The sequence below is a fragment of the Pleurodeles waltl genome, chromosome 6, assembly GCF_031143425.1.
Source record: "Pleurodeles waltl isolate 20211129_DDA chromosome 6, aPleWal1.hap1.20221129, whole genome shotgun sequence".
NCBI lineage: Eukaryota > Metazoa > Chordata > Amphibia > Caudata > Salamandridae > Pleurodeles > Pleurodeles waltl.
In genome coordinates this window covers 1,602,016,930-1,602,029,416 of record NC_090445.1, presented here as the reverse complement: position 1 = coordinate 1,602,029,416, position 12,487 = coordinate 1,602,016,930, and the positions used below count along the sequence as shown (strand labels likewise).

The 12,487-nt window shown below is 42.4% G+C and overlaps 1 protein-coding gene across 1 annotated transcript in view; it reads right to left on the bottom strand.

Annotated features, from left to right (window-relative positions):
- Window positions 1-12,487, bottom strand: part of UAP1L1 (UDP-N-acetylglucosamine pyrophosphorylase 1 like 1) — a 165,999-nt gene that overhangs the window by 79,232 nt on the left and 74,280 nt on the right. Inside the window, exon 4 of the mRNA XM_069241458.1 lies at window positions 11,597-11,769. Coding sequence (XP_069097559.1) covers window positions 11,597-11,769 — 173 coding nt within the window. The remainder of the gene's footprint in view (window positions 1-11,596; window positions 11,770-12,487) is intronic.

Sequence of the window (12,487 nt, the reverse complement as noted above, 5' to 3'; positions counted from 1 at the left end):
ATCTGTCAGATGGGTGACAAGTGTGTATCAGATCGTGACACTTCAGATTGATTAAGGATAGTCTCTTCTCCGAAGGATACACTCTTGCGGTTATTGAGTTTAGAGTACCACTCAAATAATTAAGGATTTGGACTGGACATTATACAGACTGTTTGAAATGTATCTGGAGCCTCAGATATTGTAGTGTGTGTTGATACAGATATGGCAACGCTCTTTTGTCTGTGACTGGGAGAAGCTTTTTATAAGGCAATAGTCAAGGTAATGGTAGACAAATATTTTCTTTCTCCGTAAGGATGCTGCTACCACGTCAAACATTTTGAGACTGCTCATGGAGCCGATCTGAGGCCGAATGGTAGTACTTTGTATTGGTAATGTTTTGATGCCACTTTGAAACATAGAAACGTCCGATGTTTTGTGGCTATCGAAATGTGGAAATATGCAGCAAATCCAGTCCCCCAAATGCATTTGTGGGTAGATCTGGTGAAGAGCTAACATTCTGAATTTCCCCTTGCATATGAATTTGTTCAGTAATCTCAAGTTCAGAATGAGTTTGAATTCTTGTTTTGGACTTTTTTTTCCTCACTAGGAAATAGTGAGAATACATTCCTAATCTTCTCTGGGAGCAAGGGACTTCCTTGATGGCCTTTTTGTAGTAGGTTGATGACTTCTTTTTGTAAGAGGCTTTGCTGAGGACATGATGTTTTAGTAGGTGGGACAGAGGGAGGAGAGGATTTCAAACAGTGAGTAACCATTTTGAACACTATTTAAGATCCACTTGTCTCTTGTGATCGCGTGCCACTCTTCCAGTGGTTTTGTGATACTACCCTGCTCCACTGGAGTGGGTAACAGAGAAGGGGGAAGTGAGTACTAACTCTTCGGTAGGGGGTTTTGTAGAGGATGTAGGTTGACATTGAGATCCTCTTCCTCTGGCTGGTTTGCAAGAATGCTAGTGGGTCCGGGTCTGATGTGGCTGGTGTTGAGCCCAGTGAGGGGAATGTTGGTAAAAACGTCTATCATATGGTTTGGACTTTCTCCGGAAGTCTCTCTTCTTATTGATGCCTACATCCTTAATAGTGTCCAGTTCAGCTTTTATTTAAGACATTTCATCGTCTGCATGGAACCAAACAATGAGTTTTCTGTAAATTGTAAGTTCATGATACTATATCAGGCCTCTGATTTTACACCTGTTAAACGAAGTTAGGAGGACTGGCGCAGATGCCATTTGAATATTCACGTGCTGCACGATGAGGCATTGGCGGCTGCACTTATTATTTGATTGGACACTAACCTACTTTCCTGTAGGACTTTCTGGAAGTCTTGTCTGTCTTCCTTGGGCAGGTTCTCTGTAAATCTTCTCAGAGTCCCATAATGCTCTTTCATAACGTTCCATTAAGGCAGAGGCAATGGCCACTTTCATGACTGAAGCAGATGATCCACACATCTTCGTGCCCATGTCATCTATTTGTTTACAGTCCTTGTCTGAGGGAACAGTTGATGAGGAGGCCATAGACTGAGTTTTGCGAGCAGCAGCTCTGATGACTGCATCTGGTGAGGGAATCAGTGCTCTGGAATAACTAGCCCTGGTCCGGAGCTTTATATTTTTAAAGGATCCTCGATGGAACTGCTCATAACACGACTAGAGTCAAGAAAGGCTGCATGGCTGGTTCTAAAAGGCATGGATTTGAGGCAAAAGTGGTCTTGGTACTGCTCTGTGATGGCGAGTTTTGAAGATGACTGACAACAAGGTTGCTTGCGTGGGAATATCTATATTGAGTTTTGATGTGGCTCTGACCAACCCGTCATTAAATGTTGTAATGTCATCTGTAGGAGGAACTCTTGCAGGCGGGGTATGTGTTAATGTGGGAGAATAATATCTCACTGAGGGGCAAGAGGTGGTGGACCAGCTGGGAGATCTACGTCTAAGTCTTGATGTGCAACAATGAGATCTATGAGATCTTGAAGCAGATATGGTTCTGGCAGTTGACTTTAATCCATGTCTTAGCGGAGACCTAGCTCTTCGAGGAGACCTAGGCCCAGTCACACGCCTCTCCTGAAGTATGGATGATGAGCTCGGTGAGAAAACAGGTGGAGGAGTCCTTTTAGGTGATAAGTTGCCTGGGAAAAGCCTGGAAGGTTAGTATGTCCGCGAACAGTCTAAGTCTGGACTATGAGGCACAGATTTGTGCAAACTCTGTAGCCAATGTGAAGAGATATTCAGTAAGTTGGTGAACTAGCTTGTGGTTCCAATGATGCAGATGGTATAAGTTGTGCATCTCATGACATCGAACAAGCTCCTGACGTCAATGGGGCTAGAAAAGCAGTTTGTGCAAACTGTTCTGGCTGTTTCGATGTTGACCGGTGCATTCTCAACATCAATGAATACCCTGTCTCCTTTGAAGTCATAACCTTCCTCAACATCGACGGGGCATCTCTTGGGCATTGATGGTCAAGCAGATGAGCACCTTGACGGCGATCTTTCTGCCGACAAGCACTTCAACAACGACGATTGCCTCAAAATCGAATAATGGGACTTGGACGTCAACAGGACTCACAACGGCGATTTATGCTTCGATGTCGAGTGTGTTCCGAAACCAATCGTGACAGCAAGTAGTCAGGCATTTATTCTGATTTCAATGTCCTAGCTCTCGATGTTGATCGGGGTTGTCTCTTCTGATGTCCCTCGTGAGATCGTCCTCTGTGGGTTGAATGATGATGAGAGGAGGGCTCTTTGAAGGTAATTTTAGACTCCCCAAGGCCTCTTCTTTCCTCTCTCCTGCACCCTGTTCAGCCTTGCCTTTTATCTGTCTATCAGAGTTTTCCTGGGCAGCTTCTGACTACGAGTCTTGAAGGTGGGAATCAGGAAGACACAATATAGATTACATGAGGATCAGTCTGCACCTTCTTTTTACCAAAAGCAGGGCACTTCATTAAGACTTAAGGCGTGATAGAGAAAAATGTCTTCTTTCTGTCAAAAAACAGCATCCCATTCTTTAGGTACTAGAGAATGTCAAAAAAAAAGCGGGAAATTCGAATCTATGAAGAGATTTGCCTGACAAAATGTCAAAAAACAGACCTCAGTGCTTGAGGATCCTAACTGAAGGAGCCAGAAAAAAGAACTGACCTGTCACCTGTGAGGCATGATGGGACACAGGGGGTCTTGTGAAGTGTTAAAGGTAGGGTGCCAGTTTTTTCTCTTATGTTTTGAATGCAGCCTATTTGCTAAAAATGCCTCATTCCTTGCATTTTCCTTTTCAAGTAAAGGTTGTGAAATAATTTTATGGTTTGTTTTCTGCTTTTCACAGAAATACCTTAGACCAGGATGGAAAACTCACACAGGTTACTGTGATCTTGTCAACCATCAGTAACTCGCTCTGTTTGCTGACCTACTCAGCCAACCCGCATGTGAAATGCATGTTTCCCAATTGGAAAGCAGCTGCCCCAAGTGGGTGTAGGTTTACATCTTCTAATGGACAGCTCAGGTACCCTCACATATTGTTTTCCTAGCACCAGGATGTATTATATTGTGTAATCATGTTCTTATTTAACCACGCTGCTTGCTGTGAAAACTTCTTCCTATGTAAAGCGCTGGGACTCCCGCTGGATCTTGTTTGCACTATATAAAATTCAAATGATTAAATAAAAAATGAGGAAGAAAAATGTTACTAATAAACGGTTTACAGTTTTTTTATGCAGTAGATGTGGATATGCTAGTGCTGTGATGAGTTAGAAGACAGTGGGATGGAAAAGCAAGAGGGACTGACATGCAGCAGTGCATCAGGCCCAAGTATTTCGTTTCTGCATTCAGTGATTTAGGTGAGAAGTCGAGCTCCAGGGGCTGAAACTAGACCTGTGCAGGCAACGGAGGGTAAGAAAAAAACAAAAACAACTAAAGATTTCAAATGTTCACGAGTGAGGGAGAGTGTGCACGAGAGAGCGTTAGTACATGCGTGTTTAAAGGTGAGTGAAGAGTGACAATGAGGTCAAGTGACTCAGTAGTTGTGAGTGAAAATGAGTGAGAGATAGTGACTCAAGACTGTGTGTTTGAGCATGATGGACAAAGTGAATGTGTGAGAACGAATCAGTGAGAACGAAACAGGCTGTAGGAGTTGAGGGAGTGAGTGTGAAACTGAGTCAGCTTGAATATGTGTTACACAGTCTGTCACTTGCATACTGGCAGTAAGTATTGGCATTTTAGCAAAAGGCAGGACCTGAAGATAATTACTGGCATACAGGGCACTCATGGCAATATGCTGCCTTTGGTATGTTGATGTAATTTCTTGGCACAAAGGAGGGCACCAGTGGCAAAACGCAGGCCCTGGCTTACTGGAGGTAACAACTGGCGATTCAGCATTCTAAAAAATGGCGCTAACTCCTGGAGAGTATCAAGCTTCATTGGCACACCATGAAAAAACTTGAATACTGAACAATTGCTCTTTGAAAGCCTATAGCTGCTGAGCAAATTTATGTGAAATCAGTCCTTTAAAATGCACTATTTTATTACAAATAGTTTTTTTTTTTTAAATAAGTTTTCTTGGGAGTTAACCTCCCTGGACTCCCCTAAGAAGCCAGGTTCATTCACATCACATGCTATACATGCTACAAAAAGAAGCTTTCAGGATAACATTTTCCATTTTGCAGCTACACATGCTTTGCATTAACTATAAAGCAGTAATCTCCCCACAGTGCTTAGTGAGCAGATGATGAAGATGTTTAAAAAGTGTTCTTAATACTGTTTGGACAACCATGCCTTTTTGGAAGGCTAATACAACCACACAGTAAGATTTAGTGAACATGTGTGGTGTTGACAATGTTGCAATGTTTCATATACTAGCTAGGGAAAGGTTAACTGAAAAAGCCATTGTAGCCCCCTTTTTAGGTGGAGCGTGAAAGTGGTTTGACCTGTTGTAAGTATTGTGGGCTTTTAGTCATGCCCATCACTTTCACTCATTCCTGACTTGCCTTTCAAAAATCCTTTATCATTGGTAAATGCTTTACGTGTGTCCCGCCTTAGGGCGTTTTTTTACCGTCTTGCAGGCCGACCCTCTTACATGGATAACTGCATGTTTGCCAATTAGTTTGACTGCAAGCAAACTTTTTTCTTTTTGTGTCTCTCCTTTACGCTCATGCTGGCCATGGCATATTCAATCGGCTCTGTCATGGCAACTGTTTTACTTTTCATTTTCAATTTATGTGGCAAGAAAAGTCCAGTTATGAATTTACAATGCTAATAACTCAAGCAACGCGAGACCCATTGCACTGCAAATGCTTCTTCTGTGTTGTCTGCATTTTTAGAGGTACTGAAAGCAACCACTTCGCTTTAGCATGACAGGATGAAATTATTTTACAATGTATCTTGCAATACCTGCATTGAAACTTTTTGCCCTCTGCAGTATTGTATAGTCAACAAAAAGTTGAGTAGTCTTGAGGAAGGCTCTTGTTCTGTCACTATGATACACAAGTGCTCTTTGTACTTTTTTGTATTTTTCTAGGTCTTAAACAACAATACATCTGTTACAACGTAGTCATCACATTTTTTTGGGTGATGAACAAAGATCATTGCCCAAGCCAGGCCAAGACACAGTGACATAGATCATAAAAGAACCTTCCTAACATTCCTAACTCGTCCATAGTGAAAGATATAAGGACAACATATTCGAGCTGACCTTCTGCTTCTAACCACTGACTGACAAGGCATTGCTGGAGAGGGCTAATCTGGCATCCAATAACATTGCTATGCATGATGCCATAATCTAAAGCAATTCTGTTCCAATTCTCAATTCTGGCACTGGGAAAGTAGACTGAAAAATATGAAGCTGCTGAAATTCCATCGCTCTGTTCATTGATGTAAGATTACCACATGACATGGTTCTGTCTGATCCTAAGAAAGGCTGTATCTACTGAGGTTGGAGATGGGACTGCTTTATATCAAGTGTAAACCCTAGGTGGTATAGGATACCGAGTGGCATTTGAGTGTGCACTAGGCAATTTTCCTGCTGCTGTTCTTGATCAGCCAGTCATCTAGATAAGGGAATATATGGATGCTCCTAAACCCCTCCTCAAAGTAAGCTTCCATGACAGCGAGACATTTGGTGAAGACCCTTGTTGCTGTTAGGACTATGGAGAGAATTACTTTGAACTGGTAGTGTTGACCACATAACACAAATCAGATTCCGGTGATGTGCTGCATACATCGGCAAGTGAAAGGAGACACCCTTGAGAACTAATTTGTCACAAAGTCTCCCTGTTGGAGCATTACAATAACATCCTGTCAGGTGGTCATATGAAAATGCTCAGATAAGATGAACTAATTGAGCAGTACGAAGTGTAGTATGAGCTGCAGTGTACCGTCCTTTTGGGAATGAGGAAGTACTCCGAGTATACACCTTGATGTAGGGTGATTGGCTGTATGGCCCCTTTTTGAAGTAAGGCTTGAACTACTTCTTCGAGCAGTGCAAGATGTTGTTAACTGAATAGCCTTTGCCCTGGTGGTGATGTGGATATCAAGGCAATGGCAGTATTGAACTATTGCAATCACTCATTGGGTGGAAATCCTTCATCTTGATCAAGACTGGTGTTATGTGATCATTTGGAGGTCTGGGAGAGTCAGTGCTTAATGGCACGGGCTCTTTTTTGAGGACCCACTTTTAACCCTGCCTCTTCCGCTGTTTTCGCTATAGCTTTCCCTTCAGTATCCCATGGTGGTCTGGGGATCCTGATATGTCTGCTGTTGTTGCCGTTGATAGGTTGGTGTCTGGGAACCAAAACCATGGCCTTGGTTTGGTGAGCCTCCTGGTTATTGCTTATGAAATGTGCCCTTTGAGGCGGTTGTTTGTAGTGTCCCCATGGATTTGGCAATATCTGTGTTTTTTTTCCCCCACACATTTTGCCCACCTGGAGAGCACAAAGATGCTCCCCATCGAGGAGAATGTTGAGAATGTGTTTTGGCACCATCAATTGGAAACCTGAGACACTGACACAAGCCTGCCTACAGACCAATATGCTGGTATTTACATCCCATTTGGGCATGTCTGCAGTGTCATTGGGGATGGAAATTCCCTTCAGACACAAGTTCCTCACCACGCTTTCTGTATGCCTCAAGAAGAGGCTGTATTAATGCTTCTATTTTGTCCCAATGACATCTGTGATTTTTTGGCTACAATGCTACAGAAATGGCGATGCACCAGTGGGATGTGGGACCTAAAGCAACCTGTTTATCTGAGCATTTATGGGTTTACTTACTTTATAAGGGGTAGGGCATCCAGAGTGTTTTGTGCAGATTCCCGCTTTATAGCTGTATGTACTTCTAAAGAGTCTGGTGGAAACTGTCCATGATGTATAGGGTCTTCAGAGAAGCCTTGTACTTTTGTCTATTCAGCTGTAAGTAACCACCCTGGCCGGGTCTTTTAAGGTGTCCGGGGCAGATTTTATTATACCCTTTGACATGGGTAACAACTGAACACTGCTCTCCGTTTTTTAGAGTGTCTTTACTTCCTCTTCCACTATGTTCACTGCAACATTATGTTGTCAAGTCACTTTTTGAATAACAGCATGGTATTCAGTTGTGTTATCTGTTGGGAAGATGGTTTTGTGAGGTAAGGCTTGATGTCATGACCCTCAGAAGGATCAACACTGTAATCTTCCCATGGATCATCTGCTGCCTGGTTCTCGCTTCCTGAGTACGAGAAGGAGTGAATACACCACTCTAAAGACTGGTGGGAGACGTGGGAGTGGTAAGATTGGTCTAGGTGGTAGAGGTCGTGTTGGTGGTGTAAGGGACCATGGTGAAGAAGGTAGTGGTGGTAAAGTGGCAGCAGCATATGACGCTTGCTTTGGTGTGGTAGGCGAAGGTGGAGGATGTGCCGTTGGTTTAGTTCTTGCATTTCTTGTGCACTGGCTGTCGTACAGCGTTGTATACGAATTCTTCTTCGAAAGTAAGCTTCCTTGTCTTTGGAACGGGAGGATACAGGGAGAAAGGTGTTTGGTGCAGAGGCTTTGCCAAAATTCTGCCCGTGTCTGGTGAACAAAGAGGCATTTCTGTCATGCTTCAAGCTCCTCCACAAGTCTTTCTAGAATTGGGGCCTCCAAAGTTTTGAGCTCGGTAATGAAAGTACTTCAATCTCTGCTCCAACCTGGTCTGTGGAGCTTTTCGGCCCTGAAGCCTTGTGGCCTTTTGGACGTGTTGGTACCGAGTCGTTCATGGCTGTTGCCTCGGCTCCCACCCAGGCCCAAGAGTGAAGGTGGGTTCACAGGTTTGATTAGTCCTCTCCCTCAGCTACGGAGGTCTTCATCACCATATGGGCTTTTGTGGTGGTGCATTCTATCCCCATTCAGGATATTCAGTTCTAAACTGTGAAAATACATCCCCTACAATAGAGTTTCCTTACGGACTAAGATACAACATCGCAGCACAGTACTTCTGGGCAAATTATTATTACATTTGACATTCTTCAGGTGTCAGCTTGGGGACACAAAGCAAGGCCAGACTTATATTGGGGGTGGGGGGGTGGGGGACGGGAGATGAGTGCACTGGGAGATAAGGAGACCTCCCTTTAACAGATAAAAGGTTGAGTTCTGACTAGGAAGCTTGGGCAGCATCAGACGTCAAACATACAAATAAATGAGTCTGAACAGATGATCAAAATGGCATCTGCCATAGAGGTGGGTTCTGAATGCCCTTAAAGACATACCATTTTATATATTGTGCAGTGGTTGATTTAAGGGATTGCCTTTTGACTGAAGATTTCTATGAGAACAGTAATGTTGACGGGTTCTCATGTTCTTCCATGAGGTTTCAGTGAGCACTGCAAAGGCAATAGCAAATACCAGAACGACTGGAGCTTTCTTTAAAGGACACATGGCTTTGTGCATGTTTATTTTAGCAGTCACCAAATTGCCTTCCCGGACTGACGTAATCCTTACTCCTCGGGGATCGTATTTTCTCACTGCTCATTATATAGATTCTTGATAGCAGCAACCATTTTGTTTCCCCATCAATTCTTTAATTTTAACTCAATTCTACTTTTATTTTAATCTTAAAGGAGAATAAAGGAGATTTTTTTTCTATCTTCCCTCGACCAACCCAAGACAGCCTCTTATTATTTTCCTCTCCATTATGGAATTTCCCCTTTCAGATTAGATGTCAGCCCTTTCTATTTAAGAAGCTCAATTCTGATATTTAAAGAGATGCAACCCTTCAAGAAGACCCCTGAAAATGTTGCTCACTCAGGAATCCCCAGTTTGAATCTACCGGTTGGAAAAAAGCTCATATTGACTTCCACATTTTTTTAATAGCAGTCTGATTTTCTCCATAGGTTTTCTCCTTAATGCTGTTTTTTTTGTGGCCAGCTCCCTAGTCTTGCCTTCCTGAACTTCCATTTAACTAGTACTATACCGGTATTCAGGGTGGCGGGGGAAAGTTGCAGACATTGTACCCTGAGAAGGCAAGACCTTTGACTTCCTTGATGCCTGTCTTTGGCTTTGCATCAGTCACAGGTTCCAAGCAACATACCACTTTAGTACAAATTCATTTTAATATGTTTTATCCTGCTACCAAAAGATCGGCTTAATAGCTTTTGTGCAAAGGCAGCATGTATTTGTAATTCCCTGATTTAAGGTACTACTAATCAACTCACCATTTTAAAAAATATATCATGTGTAGCCAAGCATAAGAATCAACACAAAAGCAAGTGTTTAATTCAGCTGAAATGGGATGTCTCTGGCAGGAAGTCAAGCAATTCTAAGAAAAGAACACTTTTTTGTACAGATGATAGTCCTTCCATCTGATTCACTTCAGGAATACCAGATTCCCACAAAGACCTATCACAGATCTCTATAAGGTCTGAATAGTTTGCAGTCCTGGGACCTCTGGGCTAAATAGCATAAACTTGCTTCTCCAGTGGGTCAATATACTTACTTTGTATAAGGAATAGAAAAACAAAAACATCTGCTATTTTTGTGGAATCTCACCCCACCACCTCCTAGATTAAGAGTGGCCCTTGAGTCCTGTACTATATTCTTGTTTCAGCTTCTAAGGGACACTCCAAAAACCTCTGCAGCAGTGGAACTGGAAGTTTACCAGAAGCTGTAGGAATTTTAAACATAATATAACTAAGTTCTGCATCTGAGAACTGAGGAGTTAAGATTTTGAGGCAGCCCTGTTTAGACTGCCATTAAACAAAATGATGTGGTCTTACTAGCAAAATCCTGGAACAGAGATAGTCAGGTGACTTTGGAGTGTACCTGCCTGCCTGAAGAGTAGGCTTGAACTCTGGTCCCTTATAGAAAAAACTGAAGACGTTCAGAGGTGCAAGTAGGCCACATAGATGCTCGAGTAGGAACTCTTTCTTGGATAGTACTCCCATTTTCTGTATCTACATCTTGGATGGATCTGCCCTTAAGCCAATAGCTCTTGGACCAGAGAAGATCAGGCTTGGATATTCCACCTCTGACCTAGGACTAGGTTTCACAAGTCAGACGAGGAGCCGGATAAATGACAGGACCTGTGTTAAAGGCTCACATGTCTTCTCCATATCTACAAGTAAATATGGCACCTTGTTTTTGGTCCCTGGCCTTAATAAAACATAGGAGTGCAACACTGACGCCCATCGTGAGGATGCCATGATTTTCAGAAAGTCGGTGGTAAGGCTTTTAACATGAAGGGTTTTATGTCTAGCATAAGAGACAATAGCATCTTAGTGCAGAAGAACAAATGGAGTTATAGTGAGGCCTCAACAAGGCAGGAGGTGTTCACCTACTTCTATGGCTCTTTTTGTAAGTTGGGAGCCTCAAACAGATGAGCATGTAGTTTTCCCATAATTTCCAAGCAGACCAAGCTTAGTCCACAGGCGAGCCCTCTATCTCTGCTCCTAAACTGCATTCAATTACAAATGACACATGCCTCAAAAAACAATGACAGCATGGAAGACAAAAACACAGGTTACAGTTATCTTTCCAGCCGTTCAGCCTATCTCTTAAGACACAGATTGTTTGGATAAATTACGGATTTCTAAATTTGTGAGTGAAAAATAAAACTAATAAAAGCAGGTTTTGATGAAAAATAATGGCAAAAAACGCATTGCTTATGTTAAGGAACCTTCACACCTGAGCAGAATAATCAACTTCTTCCAACTGACGTTGCACTACAATCTAGGTTATTGCAATGAACATATGAGTGTCAAATTTATTTCTAATAAAGATGCATCTGTCTGATGCAATTTCCTACTTTGTGTCCTTGAAGTGGTTTTCAGTCCAGTTGTTTATGGAGAACAGTTTTAATACTTTTTGGAATTAACATTGGCGTTACATGAGTGATGTGAAATGTTTCTGTCTCTAACCAAGGTAGAGATGATTTGGGTTTATAAATTTCAATGACCACCACAAGACAAAGGTCACTTTATACTTGAATGTTTTTTTAAGAAAAATAAGTTCCTTATAAAAGCAAACTATGCCAACAAGAGCCCTTCTCTTGAATGTGTCTTCTCACCATACTCTCAGATGAATACAAATTATTTATACAATAGCAAAATAATGCCAAAGGTCAATGTGAAGCATGGACACATCACTCACACCAGTGGAAATAGAAAAACATGCTCTTCACCTTGGCACCACAGTCTGCTCTTCGTGACACACAGAACCCGATGAAGACAGGGTCAGCCATTTTGACAAGAATATTGTCCACACAATAGACATGGATATATTGGATGCCACGCCGCTCCATGTCTTCCAGGATCTTGTTATCCTCCAGTGCACGGTACAGACCTCCATTACCATCTACATAGTTAGAAAAGAAAAAGAAAAAAAGTCAAACGTGAGCTCATTCACAAAAGTGACTGCTTATTTGGCCACCAGAATATAGTGAAAGATATGAACTATAATTAAGACAAGTTTCAATTAGACCCTACATAAAAATAGGTGCTTAGACCCCCCCCCCCAAAAAAAACAACAGACCAACCAACACCCATCCCCCCCAAATCTCATCTTGCGGCCTCTAGGCAGGTTAACCAGATTATCAGATTATGAATAGGGCTGAATGGCAATTTCTACCTGGGATGTAGCAGTGGAACATCTCCCTCATCCCAGCTTGACTCCTTTTGATGGAGAGCTTTCTGTACAAAGCAGATAGCCTTAAACTTAATCTGCTTACTGGTGGGGAGCCAGTGCAACTCTTGCAGTCCTGCAGCAACTGAACGGTGCTTTGGAATGTCAAGAACTGCCCTATAGAGAGCATTCTGTGCTACCTGCAGTTCTCTCTGGGTACCAATATTTGAGTTCAAATATAGGGCATCACAGTAGTCCATTCTGAACATAACTAATTCCAGAGCAACCTGTTTCCGTGCTGAAAAAGGGATAAAGGGGAAGAATTTATTTAGCTTCCTTATCAGCCCAAAACAGGTCGCTACTGTATGAATGGTCTGTCCACCCCAAGATTTTTGGGCTTCTCCACTGGAACATGGAGCGTATTTAAAGTGCCCAGCCACCAGTTGTCATT